The sequence below is a fragment of the Dermacentor silvarum genome, chromosome 1 (assembly GCF_013339745.2).
Source record: "Dermacentor silvarum isolate Dsil-2018 chromosome 1, BIME_Dsil_1.4, whole genome shotgun sequence".
NCBI classification, from domain to species: Eukaryota; Metazoa; Arthropoda; class Arachnida; order Ixodida; family Ixodidae; genus Dermacentor; species Dermacentor silvarum.
Window position 1 is genome coordinate 223,616,897 of NC_051154.1, and position 26,470 is coordinate 223,643,366.

A 26,470-nucleotide genomic window follows, 5' to 3' on the forward strand; every position below is an offset into this window, starting at 1 on the left:
CTGCAGAAAATGCAATGTGTCTAAAATCAGACGCTGATTTTTAACCCCGCAGCAAAACAGTCCAGTCTCCACAGGGCAATAAGTATTTGAGATACAGATAGAAGATATTACTGCAATTATTGTATCTGATAAGATACCTTCCATTTGTATCTTAAGATACTTTGATACATTCGCTAATTTCTTATTACATATCTATACAGGGTGTTTTTTTTAGCTTGCACCAAATTTTTAAAATTGGAGAAATAGAAATCTTGGTCACGTTATGTTTACCACTGGAGTGTACGGATTGGCGGCCTCCAGATACAGAGCAATTTCCACACTTACGTGCGTAATTAGCGAAGTTACGGTAACTTTCTAATTATCAACAATAGGTGGCTGCAGCAAATGAGTACTTTGGGGACCGTCCTTGACACTACCTATTCCAACGATGAAATTTTTAATAGCGGAGTTCATGTGGGAGCTGCGCGAACAATTAGTTCCCCTTGGTAGGATCCTTGAAATCGAAACTGGCTGCAAAAAAAACGTCTGTGTTGTCAATGTCACTCCCCCCCCCCGAACCTTTCGTCACGTTTCTGAGGTCATTGCTGGTCCGGCCGCACGAGCAGCTTGCGTTATCTCCTTGCTGTCTGCAGCGTTGGAATAGCGCGTCAATGCCGGCGGGCCGCCAAATTTACTTAGTCATTCCGTCGGGCGCCACATTGAGCTGTAGCACCAACCACGCTCCTTGGGCTTTTAGATACTGCAGGCACGGCGTCATATCAGTCTGTAGCGTTGACTGCGAACGCCGCAGAAAGCAAGGAGATAACGCTAGCTGCTCGCGAGGCCGGACCGGCGGTGACCGCGGAGACCCGACGAAAGGCGGGGGGGGAGGGGGGGGGACATCGATGACGCACACTCTTTTTGTGGCCAGTTTCGGTTTCAAGGAGCCTGCCAATGGGAATTAATTATTCGCGTAGCTCCCACATGAACTCCGCTATTCAAAATTTGTTCATTGAGATAGGTAGCGTCGAGGACGGTCCCCAAAGTACTCATTTGCTGTAGCCACCTATTGTTGATAATTAGAAAGTTCATTACCGTAACTTCACTAATTACGCACGTAAGTGCGGAAATTGCTCTGTATCTAGAGGCCACCAATCCGTACACTCGAATGCTAAACATAACATGACCAAGATATATATTTTTCTAATTTAAACAATTTGGTGCAGCTAAAAAAACACCCTGTATAATGTAGCAGCAAATGCATATGCACAAAGATGTTTGCTTAGAAATTTCTTAACTCCGACCAGCCTTGTTTCACTTGAAAACTTTCATCTTTCTTGCTCCAAGTATAATAATTTCATTCCGAAACTATTTATTGGGGTTGCCTTAGTTGCTTAACAAGAAAGCTCTTTATATGCTGCCCTCTCAGCGGTTTTTGCTCGTCGCTTTTGTAATTGATGGGAGTCGCAGCTCTGCTTGCCAACCAGCAAGCGGGTCTCGCCATCTAATTACAAAAACGTCAAGAAGTATAAGCTTCTGCACGATGGCGCAAATACCGCTGTGGAGTTTTAGCTTGTCCATAAAAACAAAAAATCAAGAAAACATAAGGTCGGCTATGCGCAGACACTGCGCGCTTGTTTTTGTCGAGATGGCGCGAGCGCCACCATGTGACTCTGCTCCATCAATAGGGATGCGATGACCTCATCACCTGCCCTCGCTGGAGGCGGAAAGATAAAAAGAATTTTGCTGCCTTTAGTTTTATTCAGGTGGCTTAGTGGCAGCAGTATCAGCTTGAGAAGTGGAGTTCAGCCAACGTTCATAGTTTCACACGGTGATGTTGCGGTAGCAGTACCTCGTATCTTAAGATACACAGTTGTCAACCGTGTATCGTGTGTCAGACACACAATACATTGTTTCATGTATCCAAAATATAGGTACTGATACAGGTCTCCCTAGACATATCATGATACAGATATAAGATAGATACCCAAAGAATATATAAGATACATATATCTTTGATACTTCCCAGCACCAAGTTTCCATTCACTTCCCTGATCAGTGTTTCACTTTTGCTGTATCATTTCTTCATGTATTTTTTGTAAATAATTTTGTTGTTCGCTCCCTCACTTTCAATTTTCCATTAGGTTTGGTGCCATATTTTGAAGTAACCAGCCCAGGATGCCACTTGCTTATGCCACAGCACTACATAGAAGTTGATCACTTGAAAACTATGCTTCTATTTAGTGTTTCTTGCATGCTTCCCTTCTTTATATTGTACTGTGGGAATCGAGGTGCCTTCCTGTGCCTCATACCCAGCTCGCACATGATGATGGCCATTTGCCAAGCTCGATTTCCAGGAAGGCACTCACTACGATGAGAGGGCCCCTTTTTATTCCATCACACGTTATGTGCACAGAGTTTCGCTAGTCAGTGGTTGGGCCCGTCTCACTGGGACGCACAGTAACAACGTAATGCGTCATTAATCATTGATCTGCAGCCGCTGAAGTGTAATCTACCTAAAGCGCCCACCGCCCTCATCCCGAGCTACACAACGGGTCGCTTCGCTACGCTTTGCAGGATTAGTCCCTGCCAGGTGTAGTGGTGAAGCATAGGACAAAAGAACAAGTATGACAGAATCAAACGAAAAAAATAATGCAGCAACGTTAAAAAAAATTTTTAAATTGACATGAGATTCAAACCCAAAACCCCACAATCACGAGCCCAACGCTTTTCTGCAGCGCCATGAAACCAGATGGAAAGATTTACTATTACACAGGCTCTGCATCGGCTGCTGTTCCCATGTCACTTAAGTGTTGTGGCTATAGTGAAGGGCCCCTTCACTATAGTCAGTTCCTTCCAGGAATCATTGCCCTAGTGGGAACATGGCAGACATGGCTGGAATGCCACAGCTACTTTCCTGTGTAAACCATGCTTCCTCCCTCCCAGAGTTAAGTCACATGTGCAAGTGCATGCCACTGGGAAGCGCTCTCATTGGTCTCTTTGCCTCCAGGGACCCTTCCACCCTTGAGCTCCGAACTGCCAAGTGCTTTCTTGCCATGGCAGATGCTCCACAGGCCCACTACAAGGTGGACAAGGGACCTTTGCTTCCACGATTTCTCGAGCTTGATGGACCGCTACCTGGTTAGCCTAGCACAGCGGTTGCTCATGCCTGATTGGCCTTTGCCATCGCGACTGTGATACTGTGATGTATCTTCAGTTGGAGTCTTCTCTGCGCCCTCTCGAAGACGAGACAAAACCAGCCATAGAGCCTATTGCGTGCTACAGAATGAAGGAGCGCACAGAGCCCTTTTCCTGACCAATGCTCACTGGGTGAGCCTTGTGCAAGTCCATCTCGACAGTACGTATTCTTTCACTCTCTTCTGCTAACACAATTTATAAATTCTGCAGCCTTGGAAGTTTTCTTGCCGAAATCCAGTTTATCGTAATTATTGCTGGCTTGTTAACATAGGCTCTTATGAATAATCAAGTGCCCACGTAATTAAAGGTAACACTAACAGTCAAGTAAGCTAACATTGACAGTCAAGTATTACGAGGAACTCTTGCTTTCTGCTGCCGAAAGTTGCATCCAATGTTTTCAGTGTTTCTTCCAGTGTCTCTAAGGGGAGAGCTAACATTTTTTTTTTTCCTGTGCACTGCTGTAAGTACCATTGAACACACACAACATTTTTGTTACATAATCAGTGCCCATGACAAAGCAATAAAGAGTAGAGAAAGCTTAACATGACAAAGCAAATAAAACCTTAAATTAGCTCAAGGCAAACATGCTGTGGACACTGCTGCTGCTTTGAGAAAACTGAGTTCACCCAACTGCTTGTGTGCTTTCACCAAGCATAAATGGGAGCCTTAAGATGGGCTGAGACATGGTGACAATAGCAGTGATGAGACTGTATGCATGAACAGACAAGAACGATTCATTACAATATTGAAAAACCTGCGGAGACACAAAAGTGTATGGAGATCACAGCAGCTCAACTTAAGTAAGTGTGCATGAGCTTATTTTTCACAAAATCAGAATGCAACAGTGCATTCAATAAATGCTTAACAAGCTGCTCTACAAACACTAAATATTGGAAGGTAATTCACAAAATGTTACTTAATTGCAAATATTGCATTGCTAAAGATTTTATACTTTAATATTTAAAATAATTTCCTAAATTCTCATCATAGCCCTAATCCCACTTCTGGACGCTTTGACAGATACTCAGGTAATAACTGTGCGTCTAAGCACAACCCAACACATTTGGTGTAGCAAGAGGTTTCAACTTGGTTGATGAATGCTAAGTGCTAACCTGTTAATTCCAGTAGCTCTAGAAAACAACAGAACATGCAGTGTGCTGCCAATATACTGCCACACCTCAAGTTGTCAAGTGCTTGAGCCGTCTTAAGAAGAGGCAGCGCGTCTGGTACATGAATGAACAAAATATTAAAACTAACGAAAATGAAAGAAAAGTAGAGAAGAATAAACACCACAGAGACCACACATTTGCAAACCATAATGCAGCTAACAAGAACAGCATAACGAACACACGACTTTCCCACAAGCTTGAAAAAGAGGCAGTGTAAGTGACCCGTTAAAGGTCAATAAAAAGCAAGATTCCTCACCTGAACGGTTGAAAGGTGCAGCCCCAAAGGGATCCACTAGGTCGCCGCTGCTCATGACTAGACTCTCACGACTCTTCACGTTCGATATGCCTAGAGAAAGAAACAGTGCATGCCTTTCGTGAATTCTGCAAGTTTCATTGCAGGGACAATAAAATTTGTTCAGCCAAGTTATAGCAAGCACACCGAATAAAAACGGAACTTTCTTCCAGTTTGAACTGCTTTTTGGCATTGCAACACCTAAAAATTCTGCGCAGGAGAAATACCCAGCAACTGCAGTCCACTGGGCTAGAGTAAAACCTCATTCATTCGACCCTCGCTAATTCGGAAAATCGGATAATTCTGACACGTCCTTTGGTCACAGCCGGTGTATGCATTATTTAATGCAATGAAACTCATTAATCCGGACGTATTTGGCCGCATATCGGTTAATTCGGACAACTCCCGGAGCTCAGCAAGCGCGGAGCACTGCAAATGTGCGACACAATAGAGCAGAAATGGCGTTAGCATCGACCGAAACGAAGCGGCGGCGTTTGCATTGCCATAGTCATCAGTGGAAATCATACGGGGATGACAGCAACCCCAGAACGCCTCGTGCCTATTTGTGCCTTTAAAGTCTTTATTCTTGCATTTACCGCTGCGCATAGCACCGCGTTGACCACGTGCATTCATGATTGTGTAGTCGCCATTCATGATCGCGTCGATAGTGGCCGTGGTTTCGTCCGCAACGGTTGCAGCAAAGACAGAGGCGTACCAACTATTTCTCGAGTTAGGGGGGGGGGGCAAACCGCAGATCTAACTCTCTCTCTCTCCATATATATATATATATATATATTGCACTGGAGATTATCGGTGCCGGCACGGTGAAGTGTGAAAGAGGAAGTCGACGATCTAGTAGTATATATATATATATATATATATATATATAATTACTATCTTAATAAGTGAAAAAGCCTTGAAATGCATCTGTCAAGTATTTATTTTTATTCGTAACAATAGACCTATTTCTCAATAACACATGGTGAACCATCAAGGCCCGAAAAATTATTTGAATTTGCATTTATTTCTTGTCGCTATAAAATCTATATGTGATGCAGGGACAAATGACATTGAGTGTCCAGAGGTCCTTGATCCAACCCAGTAGCAGCAGTGCAGCTCACAAAAAAATGCACATTGGTTGCAGTCAATTTTACTGATTAAACAAAGAATTTTACTTGGTGTTTAAGTCTACAGCATAAATGTATCGCTAGTTAAGGTAATATTACTGTCGAGGTTATACAGAACGAAGTACAGTCAACATGAATTACTCTCAATAGTAAAAAGAAAAAGACGGCAGAGGTGTGCGAAGTTGGTGAATCACAACCCGATTTTTAGTGAAGCTGTTTTTTTTTTGTTTTGTTTTTTTCGAACAGTTGCACTAAATGTTTCAGTTTTCTGTAATTACATCGCATACTTTGAAAAGTTACCCGTATATTAGTGTTCCGTTTTAAACCTTGTCCCCGTTTAATGCTTTGAAGCACTTGCTGGAAATTCAAAAAAAAAAAACAGTAATTCATATACACATCTTACTTCGTCACAAAATTTAATTATCCCCAGATATAAACAAGATGCCTTGTTTAGCTCGCCGAGGACACCGGAGAAGCAACCTATACGCATCTCGTATGGTGCACGGGAACGAATGGGAAAACAATGGTTTAGTAATTATCTGCCACACTTGCATTTAAAGCAGGAAAGTGAGATTTTCGCAACGCATTGCGCTTAAAATTCTTCCTATTTTCATTGAATTTCAAGTCCATATCTCATGCAATTGTTTTAGGAGTAGGGGAAAGCGGCGGTATGGCACCCTGGAACACTTCAATATGTAGCTTTCTACAAAGGCTTGCAGTGAACCTACACAGAAAAAAACATTTATCGCTCGTCACTCAGGATATTGTTTCGTACTTCGAATAAATATTAACACCGTGCCCCGCATAGTTTACTGAGGATACCGGGATCAACAACTAAATGCGGTGTATAAAGCATAAAAACTGGGGGAAAGCGAGTATTCAGTAGTGGTTTTTCGAGTACGTAAGCAACCACCACAGTTAAAATTTTCGGAACACGTCACAATAAGGTGGTCTTCATTTCTTCAAAATATAAAATATCTTCTGTTGTTGCTCCTGCCGGCAAACAAGTAGTAGGGTAGCCCTTATTCATAAACGGCCTGAAAATGAAATCGATAAAAGCAGAAGTGACACAGGCCTTTGGAAAAAAATTCAGTTAAGTGTTCTATTGGCACTGAAATGGCTCTGCACGTTCGACCGAGGTCACTTTCACGAACATACCACCTCGCAGACCCTGATGTAATGTCCCGTTCTGGGACCTTTGAGGTATCATGAATAAGTAAACTTGCATATAAAACCCTAATCCGTTCTAAACTATAATATGCCAGTGCTATCTATGACAACCACCAGGTTAATATGATTAATTCCCTTGAATCGGTTCAGAACCGTGCTGCCGGATTCATTCTTTCTGACTGCTCCTATAATACAAGTGTCTCAGCCTTAAAATCCCGGTTGTGTCTCCCCTCGCTCACCTCCCGCCGCAAAAGTGCTCGTCTTTTTTATTTTTGGGTTCTTTCATTCGCTGGCCACAGGTAACCAAATCATCATTCCAGCGCATCGTTCCTCCCGCCATACGCATCCCAATGCTGTGTATCTACCTCGCGCCCATTCCACCTCGTATCAGCGTTCTTTTTTTCTGCACACAGCCCGAGAATGGAATACCCTTCCTTCTAACATTGCCCTCATCACCGACATTTCCCGTTTCAAAGCTGCTATTGAAGACCATCTTTCAAATCACGCCACCTAACCTGTCCCGCCATTTTTCTACGTGCCCACCCCTCATGTAATGTCCCGTTCTGGGACCTTTGACGTATCGTGAATAAATGAGTAATTAATTAATTATTTATTAATTAATATACGATAAGTCGTGATAACACAAAGACATTCGGTAGTTAGACCTGTAAGTGGACTGATTAGATTTTTTATGGTGATAAGATATATATTTATACTGCAACGCTACGTAGACTATCTCTGGGCAGAGATTCAATAGTTCCAGCATTTGATAGTCCAACCATTTCATGCAGTAAGGCACACCCATCATTGGGCGCGGCTGATTAAAATCCGGACCTCTCCCCTCGCCCGAAGTTTAAATATATCAAGCCTATTGTTTTGTTTTTTCAAGTATGGTTAGGCGGTAATTTGCAACTGCGCGCGAACTGTCCAGCACCGGGACTTCTGCGCAATGCAAGCGTGTATGGCGGATCTCGCGCGTCGCCCGCTACAGCGCGTCACGAGGAGGCACAATACTCGCTGCCCAACCCGGGGATCAGTAGTAAAGAAAAGCATTATTAACGTGGTGACTCTATTAAGAAATAAAATTTAGCTTCAGCTGTTGTTTTGTTCGACGTTCCAGTGTGTAGCCGAAAGTTCCCGCTTTCGAAAGTGGGGGGGCAAATGGCATACTTTGCCCCCACACTTTTGACAGTGGGGGGGCAAGTGCCCCCCCTGCCCCCCCGGTAGATACGCCTATGAGCAAAGAGTAGTTTGTTTTGACTCAGTGCACACATCGGCCGCGCCCCTTCAAAACCACAAGGTCGCCATGATCCATGATCGCATCGACAGTGGCCACGGTTGTGGCAAACAGAAGTTTCATTTTTACTCAGTACAAAGCTGTCGAGGATGAAGAGCACCATATACATTGCGATGGGTGGCGACCTGGCGAAAAAATAATTGGGATGTGCGTGTGGCAGTAAAAAGCGTGTCTCAGCAGAAGACGCATGCAGCGGCCACACTGTGAAGGAAGTCGTGAGGCCTTTGCCGCTGCGAGCGCTAATCAGTCATGAGATGACGAGAATTGCAGCTTTTGTGCAAAATAGAAAAGGATTTGGTCATTCATTCACTTAATAAGAGCGTATTGATCGACATAGTAAGCATTTGTTTATTGTTTTCCCGATACTCTCGATAATTCGACATTCGGTTAATTCGGGCATTTTTTCGCTCCCGTGAAATCCGAATTAACAAGGTTTTACTTACCAAAGGTAAGCCTGTGTGAGTTGCTGTAGTGAAAGACTGAATTCACTAAACAGCAAGGACGAGTTGCAAACGGGCTTCAGCAGTATTGTAACCCGTATTTTTCTGCACAACAAATTTACCTTGCGATGGGGATGACAACTGTGACCCATATGTATATCTAATGCAAATCTGAGCAGGAGGTTACAATGCCATAATAGTGCCAATAGCTTTAGGTTTGCTACTATTCTTGCACTACGAGATGCACCTAGAGAAACAGAGAATACAGGACAGACTCACTGCTCTGCGAGCCGCGGCGTATCTTATCAAACTCCTGGCCAAAGAAGTGGTCTTCGGGATCTGTAGGATCCACTGCAGAGGTAGACGCAGGCTCAGCAAACGGATTCCAGTGGGGATTGCCCTCATGTGGGGATGAAGCACGGCCCAGTGAGACTTCAAAAGGTGCCAGGAACTGAGATGTTTCCTGAACAAACGGCCTGAATTCCCCATGGAAGCAATTAGGGCCATATCAGGCCAGGTGCTAGGGTGGCATCCAAGCTAAAAACATTTCTCTTAAGAAGCAAAAAACACTTAACAGCAAGCAACAAAAGAAAGAGTAAAAGATCTATATCACATTCTTTTAAAAGTGGTTTAGCTCACTACTATTACGAAGCTAAGGCTTGATGATCCATGAAATGCAGGAAGTGAAGTGCTTTCAGCGCACCTATGGCAGATTAGTTTTTAGCGCGACCAAAAGCCATCATGTGAGGCAGCTGAAAGTTGCTGCTTGTCTCGAATGTAATGAGGGCTCACGAACCTTTGGAACATTTAGGAGTTAGCTTCAAAATTGTCAATTGATGCTCCATCCTAGTTTCTCCATGGCTGAGGAACTGGGTAGTCCCTCTCAGCTCAGTGCCACTAGAAGTCAGTGCCCATTCTCACACATACCAAGCTAGGTATTCCCTCTCCTGACAGGCAAGCATGTGATGACAATGATTACCAAAGAAAGAAACTTGACGGAGAGGTTATTACTCACATTTCTACTGATTCAGTTGATACCTATTTCCATGAACCGGACAGATGGCACCATGCCCTAAGTTTATTCCCAGGCATTGTCATGTGCTGTGTATTTAAACTGATGACGACCTTGTGTCTACTGGCTTTTCAACAAGGAACCCATACAGGTTCCAAAGCGTCAATTAACTTTTGACTTAGTCAGTGACCAGAAGCTTTGGTATTTCTACGATGGCCTCCTTAGAGTTGAACTAAATGAACTTGATGCCTTGGCCGCACAGTCATATTTTATATATTACACTTTCTTTTAATATGTATCAGAATTTCAAAAGAATAATAGTACATATTACTTAGCTTCGGAATGCGTTCACTTTTGAATACATCAAATTTTACCGACGTGACCAGGCAATATAAAGGTGCCTTTTCTATTACAGTGCTTATGACACTGAAATGATAGCACGGGTGGCACTAACAAATTAGTTAGGATTACAGCAGAAAACAAAAAAATAGCACTAACACGCACCAACACACATCCGTACACACTGCAAATTTCACATATCTTGTTTTATGCAGTGCGCCTGCCTGCTGTTGTCGCAGCTTGATGCCTGCTACAGTTAAACCTGCTTATAACGAATTCCTGGATATAACGAAGTTTTTCTATTCCCCGCCGTTACTCCATAGAAGCACATGTATTTGAAACCTCTACGTAAGAAAGTGGCAGCAGGAGACCCCCTCGAAATAACGAATTTTCCCCGCCGACAACCTAGAGATTTTGCGCCAAATTTTATCATTTTTGCGCGAGCAGCAACCGGAAGCACTTTCTCCGTCGCGACGGAATGCGAAGCGGCAGCGTTGCGCTTGGTGCGCTCGAATTCACGGCGACTGCGAAGCGAGAGCAAGCGCACGTGTGCGTGCGTGCGTGCGTGTGCGAGGCGGGCCTGCATCCCTTGACCTGGATATCTTGCCGGCACGGGCGTGACCTTTCCCACCTCCCTTCATTCAAACCAGATCCCGCCGCTTGCTGCAGCTGGCCTAGCCCGCCAAGCCGACACTCTTCTTTTCCAGTTGATGTTGCCAAAAAAAAAATTTTTTTTCAACGCGCTGGCAGCACCACTTTTTGTTACTGCGCAAGTCTCTGCGCTTCACTTCACTAACCTGACACTAGGTGACACTATACGACGCCATCGTGTCGCTCACTCTTCGTTTCCGATGCCTCGCGATAGTGCGAAATGACACGTGTAAACGCATCCAGTACCTGGTGTGACATTCCAAGGATGAGTGCTTCGACGAAAATGGAAAACAGGGGCGTGTTGAGGGCGTGTTAGAATCGAGTAAATACGGTAAGAGTTTCTTTTTCGAATTTTCGTGCCGAACCTGCATATAACTAAATCCTCTTTATAACGAAGTTTTTCGGGAATTTGTCAATTTCGTTATATCCAGGTTTAACTGTATATCATTTTTAGTGCCATCCGCAAAGTACAAAGCAAAAGATTAATTACAGAAAATGGCACCTAGAAATTACAGTGTTCCAAAATTTCAGTGCCTAACTACTACATGACAATTGTCACACACCTGCATGCATGTTAAATTCTATAGTTCATTCAAAGCTTAATGGTGCAATTTTTTTTAGAAAACACTCTCAGCCCTTCTTGATGCAAGAGTAACTGCTTAATCAAGGTTACAGCTCCAGTGCAATAGCAAAAATTCTATAGAGAGCTGCTTGACCACCATAGGTCTGTTCAATTTGCCTGCAATACTGTGAAGCAGTTCACGGTGGGGCACGAGAAGTTCAGAAATCGTGCACATTTACTTCAGTGGTGCACGCACAATGAGACACCCAAAACTAATGCAGAGGCACAGATGCGATGCAGGCGTTACGTTTTGTCTGCCTAATGTGCATGGCTAAGTGGGGTTTCAATGGCGCTTACGCCCGTGTGCTGCGTTGTCTGCTACTCTGCTGCTTTGTGCCATCAGTAGGGAGGGTGCAAAAAAGACTTGCATGGCCACTTTAATGGACAACTAGTACTTTGTGTGCATAAAACACAGTACAAACTCATCCTTTAGTTTCCTTCAGTTGTTGATCAAGTAGTTATTTACTGGTGAAGTCAGCAGCTTGAAAATGAAGGGCATGAAAACAAGAATAATTTTGTCAGCTATCTTTTAAAGAATAATTTATCACTCACAAATGAACACAGGAACTATAGGCCAGCATTGACAGAACCACACACAGGAGTGTTTATCTTTCCCTGTTAACTTACTTGACAAAGGCCGATGTGTCACTGACATTACGCCGATGATGGCTTTTCTGACTTGGTGTAGGAGATGACGGTGGTGTCAAGGCAGGTGCCAGGCGCTCTGATGAGGCCCCCAACACAGGCAGTGTGCTGCTGATGGAGTCCACGCTGATAACCTGAGCCTGAATCCTGCCCACAGCAGGCGTCACACAATAGCATTTCTGAGAAAGTATCACAGCAGGCACTTTCACTACATTTATTTCACCTTTGTGAATGGACCAATTTCAAACAAAGTCACGCCAGCCCAGCAATTCAAGTACGAGGTGTGTTCAAAAAGAAACTGAACGTTTGAAATAGCGCGCCAACCGACAGAGGGAGCGTGCTGCGGCTAATGAGCACATGTAGCGGCAGGCTTGGACAACAAACTGCCATTTGCCGCGTTTCGCTCTGACCGTTAGTTGGCGAGCTACAGCTGCTGAAGTGAGCACATGAACAAGCTGTTCTCTGGATTGGTGCCAAAGTGACAATGAAGGAATTGGAAGAACAGCATGTGTGTGTGAAGTTCTGCTACAAACTTGAGAAAACTTTCACAGAGACATTTCAGTTGCTTAGCTAAGCATACGGGGAGGACTGTATGAGTCGCACGCAGTGCTATATGTTCAGGCGTTCTGAAGACGGAAGAATGTCGGTCAGTGACGATCCCAAGCCTGGACGACCTTCCACATCACAGATGATGACCACACCGAGAGAGTTCGAACTGTGATTTGTGGAAATCGTCGTTTGACTGTTCAAGAAGTCGCTGACGAAGTGGGTAGCAGCGTAGGATCATGTTATGAAATTTTTAGTGACAAACTTGGGATGCGTCGTGTCAGTGCAAAATTCCATGTCGCGTTTGTTGACTGACGAACAGAAGCAGACCCGTGTTGAAATCAGCCAGGAACTGCTCGCCGCTGCCAATGACGATGAAAACTTTCTTAACAACATCATAACAGGCAATGAGACATGGGTTTATGGCTATGATGTTGAAACGAAAGTGCAGTCATCGCAGTGGGTGATCAAAGGTTCTCCTTGTCCAAAAAAAGCACACATGAGTCGGTCAAAAATAAAGGTGATGTTGGTCGTGTTTTTTAACTGCAAGGGCATTGTCCATCAGGAATTTGTGCCACATGGTCAGATGGTAAACAAAGAAGTTTACCAGGGAATCCTATCACATTTGAGAGATTCTGTGTGCAGTAAGAGGCGTGAATTGAGGGAAAATCAGGCTTGGATGTTGCATCATAACAATGCCTCGGCTCATGCGTCGCTCCTTGTCCGCAGCTACTTGGCGAAACACCACACTCCTATTGTGCCCCCCACCCACCATATTCTCCAGACCTAGCCCCCCAGCAGACTTTTTTTCTATTCCCCAAGCTGAAAACCACCTTGAAAGGACATCGTTTCCAAACCTTAGAGGAGATCCAGGACAATGCAAGTAGAGACCTGCGCGCCATTCCAGAAAGTGCGTTCCAGGAGGCTTTCCAAAAATGGAAGAAAAAATGGGAAGAGTGCATTGCCAGTAGAGGGGACTACTTTGAAGGGGACAGCACTTAAAATGTTGTACCATAAGCAGTAAATGTTATAGCAAAAGTTTGGTTTCTTTTTGAACACACCTCGTATGCCTTACATGTGGGGAGTGATTAACACTGTACAGTCTATTTCCGTTAATTTGAGCTTCATGGGATCGATGGAATTTATTAATTTATTTCATATGTTAAATAAAAAGAGGCAGATAAAAAAAAGAAAGAAAAACTAGAAACACACTGCTGCTTTATTTGGCATAATTTATCCGATTCTCACAAATACAGTTTATGTGTTCGAACGAGAAAGCAATGTGCACCCAAATCTAATGTGCACTCGACCTTACAAGAAAAATGCAGCATGCCTCTGATTCAGGCACTCTTACGAAAATGAAACCTGCAGAGTTTAACTTTACAAAATCAAAATTTATTTCTACTAAATGTCCATATTTCTTACTCTTGGCTCTATACTGCTATGGGCCACAAAGGTCCCCCATGCTGGTTCACAACGTTTGATATTTTACATTTCTTGATGACTCAACAACCAGAGAGAACATATTATGGCCTATGCCTAGGCTACTACTTCACCAGTTCGTCATGCGACTCTGCATCATAAACGTAACATGGCTTTGTTGCTGCTAGCTCAGCATGTAAAATAACTTTGCTTTTGAATTAGTTTTCATAATAAAATTGGCACGTTGTTGCCAACCTATGGTACCTATGCTAGGGTTGCTAAAACCGTACTTACACAAAAACTTGTCCTGTCAGCAAAAAAAAAAAAAAAAAGCGATGAAAGTGGCAATGATGCTGGCTTTGACAGTAAGCTGTTGCAAACACCATGAACACAGTTTCAGTTTTGTATCTGACTGCAACGTGCAGGAAACTTTCAAAACCGTTTTCTTGGAATTAAGGCATGCGTTAGAATTGGGAAAATATGTTGTCAATTTATATTGCAAGGTGGTTTTTTCACTTGAAACTCTGCCGAGGGTAGACTCAAAATCGGCATTTAAGTTGGGAGATAGCAAGTCTCATGCGTTTACTGTTCCCTAGCACCACCAAGATCGATGCTGCAGCCAGACCCCTATCAGGAACAGGCATGTGCGTGCCGACTGACATGAACAAGTGGCGAATTATTTGCTAATACATACTATTATAAAACGTTCAATCAAATTATTTTATCAGTTATTACATTCACATCAAATTTGAAACTGATTTGCAAACACAAGTTTTAACCCATTGACAACATTTAGCAATACTGGCTCAGCAATTCTACAAATTACACCAATGAAGCAGTATGACAAGCAAACAAAAGAAAAAAAATAGTCAGTAGTCGTGCACTGCACAGCACATTGTTAAGGCAGGCTAATGGTTGCATTCTTATTGACAACTGGCAGCACAATATTGAAAAAAAAAAAAAAAATGCAGAAAGAGGAATGAAACAGACAGGGCAGGGAATGAAATAGCACTTTTCCCACCTATTTTATTTCTTTCTCTGCGTGTGTTTTTTTAAATCTTGCACTGTCAATATGAATTGTTACTTTCAAGTCATAATACACCTAATTCAAGAACCTCACTAAAGAGAGTACTGTTACTTTGCGTTAACAATCCAATTTTATGCTTTGACAACAGAACTCACCCTTGCTGCTGCTGTCCTGCTAAGGGTGCAGATGGTGTAGCCAGATTCGATCCAGAAGGCACGAATGAACCGCCGTTGTTGCCACCAACCACAGGCCCATTAGCTGCTGCAGAAAATGGTGCCTGGTCGCCCGTAACACACAATACCGTGGCACCATTGCTACCCTGTGGCGTAGCGCTCGCAAAGTTCTGTTGTTCACCAGAGCAGTAAGGTGTGAAGAATGCCTCAAGCGAGCTGGATCCAAGCTTAGAGCCAGGTTGGCTTGGTTGACTTGGTGTAGTGATTGCGGAAGACGGTGCTGATGCAGATGCCTGAGGTGGTGGTGGCAGGAGACCAGGCTTGGTGTTTACACCAAATGGTGTTGTTGCAGCACACGGACTTCGTATGCTTTCATAATCTGCAGTTTTGTGGTGGGTGGTGCAGAGGACAGAAAATGGGTCGTAGGGCAATGAGGAGAGGATAGTTTTCGAAGAGGAGCAGGAGGGAGACAGGTGGGAAAAGAACACTGCTTGTTAGTGCTTTAAATATCAGTCACAAAAAACATAATGACAGAAAATAACGAATCAAATATATGAGAGTTCAACATGAAAGAGAATACTGCCTCTTCAAGGGCTAGTGCACTTACAAGTACAGTAGAATCTCGTTAAATGGAACCTCAAGGGACCGGAGAAATATGTTCCGGTTAACAGGAGTTCCATTTACTGAGAAAGATGTGCAGGGGTGCAGCACTGTATGCCACACACCGCCTTAACACTGTTAGAATCAGAAGTGAATGTGGCAGCTAGTTTATCCTGTGGTTTGGGCACTGTTGGCAACTTCTTGACTGACTAGGCTTCACTAGTCTTGGTTTCGAGGAGGCACTGGTGATGTATCAAAGAAAAACAAAACAATAAAACTCTTACTGCTTGGCGCAGTGGCTGAATTAGCACGAGGTCATGCTGGTGGAGTCCAAATTATCGAACCGCGCCCTATAAGGCGTCTGAAATTTTGGTCATTCTTATTTCAGTTGTCTATAGGGGGAGTGGCCATGCCACCAAGCTGTCCAAACTTCACAAGCTAGGCAGTAAAAATCTATCAAATTTTGCTTGCTTGAGTCTTTGGCACCACTTTTTAAGCATAGCTTTCTGCATAGAAGACAGGTGTCGCAAAAATAAATCAGATAACAGCTTTTTCTAAAAAAATTCAGAGCTTGCTTCTGGGGTTCAATTTACAAACAGTTGTAAAAATTTGGTTCCGATTAACCAAAGTGCTTTTTCATTATCCAAATATAAAACCAACCAATTTAGAGGCTGTTGTAATTCCATTAAAGCGATTTCCGAGATTCTACTGTATATCAACACTGGATAGAAATTATTTCCAGAAAAAAAAAAAAAAACTTCGCACAATACCTTTAATTAAATTTTTTACAAATGCCAATGATTCCTGGTACCAAGCATGTACTTTCTGTTCCCATACAGGGACACACTTTTCAAGAAAATGTTTAAGGTAGCTTTACTTCAAATAATAAGTTTCGGAGGGCTCCAGATCAATTATGACCACCTGGGTCATTTTAACATGCACCCCAAAAAATGGGAAATAGGCGTTTTTGCATTCCAACCCCATTTGAATATAGCTGACATGGCCAGGAATCCAGCCCTGCAATGTCATGCCAGCAGCAGAACATAAGACACTAAGCCAGTGTGGTTTGTTGCCAGAGCCAATCAAGCAATAAAAAAATAGTTACGGAATTGCGCTCGGACGCCTTTTCAATGTCATCATTGAAACTCTGAAAACCACAGGAAAAAGCTGGTTCCCAAGCTTAGTAACCGAAATAACAGCATCCAGCATTTCCTATGTTTAGTGTCACCATCTTCAGGCTAAGGTTGAAGTAAGCACCTGAAAGGATCTTTCTTCCAAATTACACTGTGCATTAGTGGTAAAGAGAATGTAAAGCACCTCACAAGCTTGGATTGTCTGGAAAGCAAGACTGAGCTGAAGGCTTATTTTTTCCACATGCTTTGATCATATAAAATTTATACATGCAACATACAGTATTTACCCGAATTTAATGCCCACATTTATTTTTGAGAAAATGGGTCCGAGAATTGCTTGCACGTACAATGGGATACAAAATGAAAACTGTGTTGGCTGCAATGGCAACAGCCTACCTTTACCACCATCACACACAGGATGGCGACAGAGCACAATTTCGTAAGGTTGCTGTTGCTGTGGGTTCATTTAGTGCTTGAGTGCTATCTGGAGAGGTATTTTCGGTATATCAATTTCGTGAGATTTCACACGATTTGGCACTAGATGCGTTGGCGACCGCTAGTGTACGAAGCATGTACGAAGCTGTACGAAAAGTGTTCCCACACTGTACGAAGCTCGTTATCTGCGCACAGGACTAGGAATGCTGTCGGCCGTATACTTCTACAAGTCCAGAGTACCAGAATAAAGTCACTTAAAATTTTGCGAAAGTGGTAGTAGCATCTCTAAAAGCGATCACTCGAGAATACCACCCCCGTGTGCTTGGTGTGGCCAGTGAAGCGCAAATGGCGACAAAAGAAAAAAAAAGTTGGCCTCATATCTACTTGCTTCGCTGCAAATGACGTTGAAAGACGATAGTCTTCTGCCGCCCCTGATACACAACACCCTCTCTTCTCCCCCCTCCCACCCCTCACGCGCTTCCCCTCCCCTCTCTCCTCCCATGGTGGATGCAATGGAGGTTTTGCTGAATTCAATTCAAATTTCCCGCGTTCGCCCTGCTCTCGCGCCCTCTGTTGGGACCTTTTATTACTGTTGGTTTAAAGCCGGCTACCAAGCCGCGGCTTCAGTCGGCTCATTTTTGATGCATGGCGTCTTTTCGACACCTTTCTAACGCGTTTTTTTCATTTGCAGAATTTCATTTTTCATTTCTTTGTCTCTTTCTCTCTCATTTTCTCTTTCTCTCGCCCATAGCAAGTTCTGTTACAATCGGTACAATGCAATCATATGGGTCCCCTAAATGCATGTTCTACAAGCGTGGGTGTATAGCCAGTGGTTATGACGCTCGCCTTCAGACAGTGGATACCCGGGTTCGAATCCTGCCTCGCCAAGGAAGTTTATTTTATTTATTAGTCTCCCTCTCCATCTCTCTCTTTCTGCACCTCCTCTCCTAACGCTTGGTTTTGGCCTGGCAGTTGAATCGAGTGACAGACAGAAAAAGTTTATTGCGTTTAGGTAGCCCAACAAAGACTGTCGTCTTTAAGAAAGTACTTTCTGTAAAGGTGAATTCTGTGTGCCTCGTCTTCTCTGATTGCAAATGTGTGTGTGCGTGCGCGTGCGGGGGGGAGGGGTCATTGGAGGGGCGCCTGCTATATATATATATATATATATATATATATATATTGTGAGACGTCGGCCGATGCGATGCCTTTATTTCCGAGCAGCCGCCCGAGTCAGAGACGAAGCACCGCACGAGACAAAAGATGATGAGTCGTATGTACAAATGACGACGACGATATGCACAAATAGCGCTCACACAAGATGAGTCGTATGTACAGATGACGACGATAGGCACAAAATGCACTCACAATATATATATATATATATTTTTTTTAAAATCGGGAGCATGCTACGTTCAGGTGCACTATTGCTTTACTACTTTAAGCTCACCAAAATATAAACTGATTAAGGTACCTTAGCAAAATATATCAACAGCATAATGACACCAAGAACAGCAATGGGAATAATTTCTATATACAGTATACTCTGAGTGAATGCAATCGCTTAAATGGAATTACCGCTTAAATGAAACAACCACCTTATGGTTGGTTGGTTTTGTATTAAGGCAATGCAAAAACAAGCTTCTAAATGGAACCACATTTTTCCAACTCTGGGTAATATTTCCCAAATCCCCAAATAACTCACCGGACCTTTCAATAAAGTTCTTTTGGGTAAACACAACTGACAAATTTTACCGAAAACAAAGCTGAGCAGCCAATCTCAGCGGCATTGCGACAAGCATCATTGTGCCTTTCCTTTTCAGGTTTTCTTGCCAGTTCAATGTGTTATCACCAAGGGGGCTTTTGTTGGCATTGTAGTTAGCAACTCCACAATGATTAGTATGGCTCTAATGTGGTTTCTTTGTGTTGGCAATGCCGGTGAGCGGCGAGTTTACTTAGCCTTTCTGATGGTAGCACAGAAATGGCCGCACAATGTGCTCACGTTGGAGGCAATCAAACTTATTGATGACTACGAGAGCCATTGCTCCTCTAAACATTTTTTTACTGACAATTTTTTTTTGCTTAAATTATGTTTTGTGGTGCTAGCTCTAGTCAGCAGCCGCGAGCAAGTAGAAACTTTCTAAGCAGCAGCTTCGTAATCAGATCTGGTATACATATTATCTGCTTTCAAAAGAGCATCTTGTGTGCCCTTGAGCTCAATCTCAGTGAAATCAATAATTGGACGACATCCCGTCTGGTTGGGAAGTAGATTCATTTTAGAAATGCAATTAACAGAACGCCAACCAAAATTATGCTGTCAAAGAGGTTAGACATTTCAGCTTCCGTGTAGAAGCTGAAACGTCTAACCCCTTTGACAGCAGCATTTTGATCCGTCTTATGTTACTTTAGTTTCTAATATGAATGTCTAGGTAAATAGAACTCCTCATAAACGGAATTTATTTACCTCGTCCCTTGAGGTTCCATTTCACGAGTCCACTGTGCTACATTTGTGTTAATATACACTGTCCTAGTAGGTGGCACCAAAAAAAAAAAAAAATGCATTTATGTGGATGAAACCAACTGCATGTTAGCAGCAACCTGATGTGTCCATTTTTTTATTGTTCATATTTCGTTTGCGATAAATATTTACCTAATTTGTAATTATACTTACAACACACGTTAACATTATGTTTTAGAATAAATTCTAAAACATCAATGTGAATTGTTTGTGGCATGCTACCTCTTTCGAGAATTTTCTTTTTTTTTTTGTGTTTAAAAGAAAGGCCCCAAAATATTAAAAAAGCAGACAATGCACCCCGCTTATGCACTGCAACTAATTAATTAAACAGAGGCAATACAAAACATCCTGGATGCTTCAGCTATTTAGACATTAAATATCCAAGAAGCAGTGCAAGTGCTCCTATATCACATTTGGCTAAAAATCCTGTATTTTTGGCTGAAACTGGCACACTAAGAAACATTAATACACAAAAACATTTCAAAGGTTTAGCTATATGCTGAGTTCACTTTTTTTCAATAGCCCATCATCCTCTTTCCTATAATGCGCATCCTTGGCAAGCTGAAGTGGGTGCCGCTAAGTACTTTGAGACAATGTGTCACTACGGCCACTACAGTGCAGCATTTCACCAATAGCAGTGCCCGTCCTCTTCCTCTCACTGTTGTGCCCTTACTCAAATATCTACTGGCAGTAAAGTGTAAAGCACACCTATGACTAGGCACACAACAAATCGCAGGCTCTTTGGCAATCAGCTTTTGGAAAAAGGAAAGATAGCAGACACAGGCAACCACGAAATGCTCCTGGTCTGACAATTTGTTTAAATGTTTGATGATGAAACAAGAGTGCTGTGCATTAATACAATCAAATGTAACACAGATGTGGTATACTACAAATGACAAACATGAAATATAAGAACCTGAGCTAGCAAAAGCTCTAGAGGAAAAGAATATGTTAGGGATTGCATAACAATAGTCCTTGTTGGCTCTGAAGCCAATCACTTATTTATTGCATGCACTTGCTCACTGAGTCATAAATACATGTATATGAATGGTCTTCTTGTACACACAGTTCTCGAGATTACTGGAAAAAAGAAGAGAAGCAAAGGCAAGGCTTGTAGACACTCCGACAGACTGTTTTTGTAAAAGAGCGTCTTCAGCGCTAGTCAAAACCAAAAAATAACAGAAAGCGTATGATACTGCATAATAAAACAGCAGCAATGCCTGAACCAGGATGCAGGAAAACTGCAGAAGCCAACCTGTTCTGTTGCTACGCAACACCTACGTGGTTTTTTGTTAAAGCATGACCACACCTCATGGCTCCACACACAGTGCATGTGTACCCCAATGGCAAAGACCAAACCAATATATGGTACAGTCTTGCAATACTGGCAGACTAAGGTGATTGGTGTGTACTGGAATCATATATAGTAATCAAGAAAAAGACTTATGTGACTAATAAAGTGCCCATATCAGAAATGTCATAAGGTGCAGTAAACAGAAGCCATAATTTGTGTTTGAACATACTATTCATTTGGCACTATCACACAAGAGCTCCAGAACATACACAAGCAATAAAGCTGTAAGAAATGAAACATGCCAAGGTCGTACCTGGTACTGCTTCTTGAACTGAAATGCCAACAGTGCAAGAAGCCAAAATTAGATGCAACTTACGGATCAGCTGCAACTTATCCTAAAACTAGCAGCTGCACCAGTCAAGTCAGATTCAGCATTTTAATTATGATCTAACAAATGTAAACAAAGAACTTCAAGTCTGTGCTCAAACAGTCAAGTTCCGCTACAATGAATTCTGATTTCACACAATTTCTGCTACAATGGACTTTTTTATTTCTGTGCAATGACACACTGAAATTAATGCAGAAAAAGCCCTGTGACAAAAAAAGAAGTCTTTGTTCACTACCTTACACAGTGAGGCAATTCGCAATGTAAGCTGTTAGGTCGTTACATAAAAAACTATAAGCTGTGAAAATTTACTGCCCAGTGCTTCACAAACACCAAATGAAGCAAGAGGCCAACTGCAACAAAATTTCACTTTGGCTAATTTGGTTATAAATGAGTACTTATATAATAATGAAACAATCTTGGCAATGCCATTTGTACAATCTTATCAGCGGCCTCTAAACACCACCTAAGCAAACAATGTGTGCACTTGGTGGTTAGCAGCTATGACGCAAGTCCCAGCACATGGCCTCTGGGAATTTTCAGTGCCATGTGCAGTCGCGGGCGCTGCCCAATCTCGAAGGTCATGCAGAGGAGCTGCGCCTTCCAGGCGATGCGTCCATTTCGAGTAACAATAACGGCAGCGAGTGATCGAAAACAGCTATTCAGCTATTCTTGTGAACTTTTCGTGACACTCCCACTCGCATTTCAAACGTAAAATTTTGCACGGAGGATCCTCTATATCTGCAATATAAAACAAGGCTTCTTACATGGCACAAAGTTTCATAGCAGCTGGCTTTTCAAGGGACAATTTCAATTTTGGATGCATGCTATGGGCACACATTATTAAGTCACCACTGCACTATTATGCAGAAATAGAGCAGACACACAATGATTGGGATGACTCCATTAGTGCTTACAAAAGTATATATATCTTTAAATCCATAACAATGGAAAAATCATACTATTGTACTGGTTACAGTAAACAAATCGTACGTTTTAGACTTTTAGCCTTGTTAAACGAGTTCACAAAAAACAGCAACAGAAATCTAGAATCTAACTTTATGAAGTATCTTTACAGTAAATATGTACAACTTTTATCAACATTTCAGTTCACAGCGATTGTGTGCATTCCTCATTTGTCGTGACCTTACAGTTCGTCTGCAGCACAGACTTTTTTTTTCTCCCATACTGATATATTGGAAGAGTGAATTTCATACTTGTATAAATAGATGAAAGTGCAGTAACTATTGCTTAGATATATTTGTAATGTACGCCTTGTACTGTATACGTTACATGTTTCTTTACTTGAATGTGGAAGGTTTTGCATCAGAATTACTCTTTTTTTTTGCAATTAGTACTGTATTTTGCTTTTTTTCTGGCAATCTGTGAACTTGTTACCTGTTATTGATATTTTTATTGCATTACTATACTTGTTTACTATTTTGCAATCTATATGCTTGCAAGCTTGCTGCCACTGCATGCCATTATTTAGGGACATGGACCCAGTCAAGCTTTCTCAGGCTTTTTGTCCATGCTCTAACATCAGTAAGATGTTGAATAAAGATTGAGTGTTTCAATAATGCTGATCTTACTGAAACTGGACAAGTGGAACATGCACATGTTACAATCATGAACAATCTACGCTGGGAGCCCCTTATCATACCATACCATAGACATTTAATTAATAAAATTGAAAGGATGCAAAATTTACTTCACTTTATTCACATTTCTCAAGAATATCTGTTCTTTGTAACAGTAGAAAGTTACAAACACTTGCACAGTGCAGAACAGTGTCCAGATCAAAATATATCAGTTTTACCACAGTCACTTTAATTATTTTGAGAATATTACAGAACGGAGCCCTTCATGTGCTTTCACAGAACACACCATAAAAAATTAATGGAAACCTGTCAGTCACATTATTGCACAATTTTCCCATATCATTTCTATTGGAACAGATTACCAGAAAGCGTGGTTAATGCTAGCAGTATAGAATCCTTTATTAGGCTAGTAAATGGTGTGGCTTAAAGATTTAAGGTTAACATATGATCTTTGCGTGTGTGTATGTGATGCAAAAATCCATAGCTGCAGAGTACTGTCACAGTGAGAAAAGACTGTGTGTAAGGCTATATTTGATATTTGCTACTTGATATTGTTTTGCGCTTTATACAAAGATTTTTTTTTATCCACTCCGGCATGGACCTGAAGGGGACCAGCAGTATGTATACCTGAATATACAAAATTTTTAAAAAGTTCTGGATTTTCCAGTCAAGCTTTTTTTTTTTTTTGCAATTTATATTACATGTTACACTCCAAGATGTGTTTCAAGAACTTATATTCTTGGAAAATACATTTCATGAGCTTTCTATTAATGTATAGCACATTATTGTAGCCCTGATGCATTAAAAAAAATTTAGCTAAAACCTTTAAAATGTTGGCATTTTTTGTATGGTAAGGAAAGAATAAACTGGTGCAAGAGGACACGCATGGCACTTTGCATTCACATGTGCTCAAACCTACGACGCTAGAAATAGCAAAAACACTTGTTCAAAGGAAGACCCACGTGCTCGCTGTTTGTGCAGCAGTATCTAGCATTCGCTGTGGCTAGGAAACAACACCCTTACTTCGTACACGTTCCTTGTCTAACCCCGCTTGAGTGATGCTGACAAGCCAAGGCAATAATTTTGTAATACACTTTATAATCCATAACACCTCGCCCACAATAGGTAGTCATTACACATAGAGAATGAGGAAAACAGAAATAGTCTTTGCTATTTTCAATTAGCCTTTTTCTTTTTAGAAATTGCATTTAAAATTTACCTCAAACCCCCCCAAAATGTGATGTAGAAACTCTCAACTAAAGCTTTTAGAAGCGTTTAGATAACCCATACAATCATGTATCAATTATTAATCATAAATGTCGCAAACCTAGTAAAGAGTCTCAGAGCCGCACACATCATAGACAAAAACTCTGCTGTGCGTGGGTGACTACACACTTGCACGAACCAGTGGAAATCAGTGCAATGCTGACACAGAATTAAACAGGCAGAACCAGTTACGACTTCGTTGCAGCTGTTGCCTATTTTGTGTTTCAGACTGAAACACACTTTGCTACTGAACCGCATGCACCTGCTGTAGAATTTGACGCATACATGCAGTTTTTTTCGATGGCTGGCTGGCAAACCTGTGATCAATGACAGTATTGTTGATACACCACTCAACCTTCTGCTGCGGCTAAGCTTATATGCACTGTGGAAGAGATTGACGTCAATGGAGTTCACATACGACATCCCTGATGTGCAGGAGAACTGTTTACCAATTTCTGTGCTCATGGCAGTGTTTGCTATTTCAACTTGTTACGAGCAATGATGCATCTTTACGTCAAAATGGCAGGCAGGAAGGAAGTGTGTCATTTATAAGACTCATCTTTTACACGTTTGACACAATAAAGTTGCCAGCATACATAATGACAACCTCCTGGGACCCGAACATTACTGTGGGACACATTTGCTCTTCAAGATGGTTTTTATTGTCTACTGTTATGTTATGAACTTGAAAACAATTTTTAAAATTTAGATACCACCGTTACATGCCAAAAGCTGTGTCTCCATGCAGTATACAGTATCTCCATGATCTCATGTTTGCTATGGTAAAAACTGCATTTCATTGCTTAAACGCAAAGATGAAGATGGAAATACGTGTAGTGAATTGCTATGTCGTTGTTGCGTCTGGTATTTTCACACAATCTCAGTGATTTCGAAACGCACTTCTAGGTTGCTTTTGGCTGTTTGGGACGACACAGAGGTCTAGATCAATTTAGTGTCAAATTTCTCGAAAGTGGATGACAAGAATATGAGTAAACAACTTCTTTACAGTTACACATGCACCGCACTTCATACCCAGAATGAATATTTTGCCTAATCACTTCTAAAAGAATTTCGAAAAAAAAAAAAAAGTTAAAGGCAATGTGCAATATGTTCATTGTACAAGGGGTCTTGGGAGGATAAGTACAAAAGACATAATAGTATAAAGAGCCACATAGTAAAAATACAAAAAAATACTAAAAAAATGATATAGTGAATTAACGCAGCCAGGTTCAGTCTGCCATTATTTTCTATTTCTGCCAATTTCATGACAAGGTTCCACAATGACAAATTTTTGTATGCGTCCCATGAATTTGATTGTAGCAGGATTCAACTGACTGGACCACGGATTAAGACAGACAGGAACACCGACTCTCGTATCTTGCAGTGCATTTGGTATAGCCAGCTAATGCTTCAGCTCTAGAACGCGCCCAGCATTCCACTGTGCCTCTCTGCCTCCACTCACCTCCTTTCTTTTTCATGGCTTTCCTAAGCACCCGTCTTCCCTTTCTTCCTCCAAGCTTAGCTATAAGTGCCAAATGTGCACGCCGCATGGGGGTCAAGTTAAGAAAAGAACATGTTGAGAACCCTTTGAGCTAGCAAAATGTTAAGTGCCTGGAGGCCACGTTATCTTTTAACGTTGTTGCCACTTGAAACGGAAGGCCGTTCCAACGCATTATCCAATATCGATTGCAATTGGAAAAGATGTGATCCCACTATTTCCAGGAGTAAAAGTCTTGTGTCGCCAGAATTACCCATCACAGTTTTACTAGCGGAGATAAAGGCAATTACAGCATGCTGCCTGTGTGGAGCAGCAGAGGCATGTTTGGCTTGGGATTATGCCTGCAGGCAGTAAGCTGGTCTCAGAAAGAAGCAAAGTGAAATGCTTTATGCGTGGATGCTAATCTGGCTACCACAAGAGTGATAAAAAATTCCCACTTTTAAGGCTATGAAGATTTGTTTAAAACAGTAGTGCAAATTAATTTCTTATTTAGAATGAGCCTTCTCTAGAAATAACAGAATAAGAATTGATGAATACAGACAAGATATGAAAACAAACACATAGAAAAAGCTAGACATCATATTTTTTCTCAGTGATACAATGAAAGCCCACAAACATGAGGCAACTGTCAACA

General features: G+C 41.9%; 1 protein-coding gene across 4 annotated transcripts in view; it reads right to left on the bottom strand.

Moving 5' to 3' along the window:
- Nucleotides 1–26,470, bottom strand: part of LOC119436817 (AP2-associated protein kinase 1-like) — a 120,323-nt gene that overhangs the window by 26,880 nt on the left and 66,973 nt on the right. For 2 of the 4 annotated variants that reach the window (XM_049659998.1, XM_037703807.2), the window contains exons 12-16: nucleotides 21,400–21,417; nucleotides 15,092–15,488; nucleotides 11,924–12,088; nucleotides 8,952–9,148; nucleotides 4,603–4,692 (exon numbers count right to left, since the gene is read on the bottom strand). In XM_049659998.1, coding sequence (XP_049515955.1) covers nucleotides 4,603–4,692; nucleotides 8,952–9,148; nucleotides 11,924–12,088; nucleotides 15,092–15,488; nucleotides 21,400–21,417 — 867 coding nt within the window. The remainder of the gene's footprint in view (nucleotides 1–4,602; nucleotides 4,693–8,951; nucleotides 9,149–11,923; nucleotides 12,089–15,091; nucleotides 15,489–21,399; nucleotides 21,418–26,470) is intronic. The other 2 variants (XM_049660000.1, XM_049659999.1) reach the window with 1 other exon arrangement.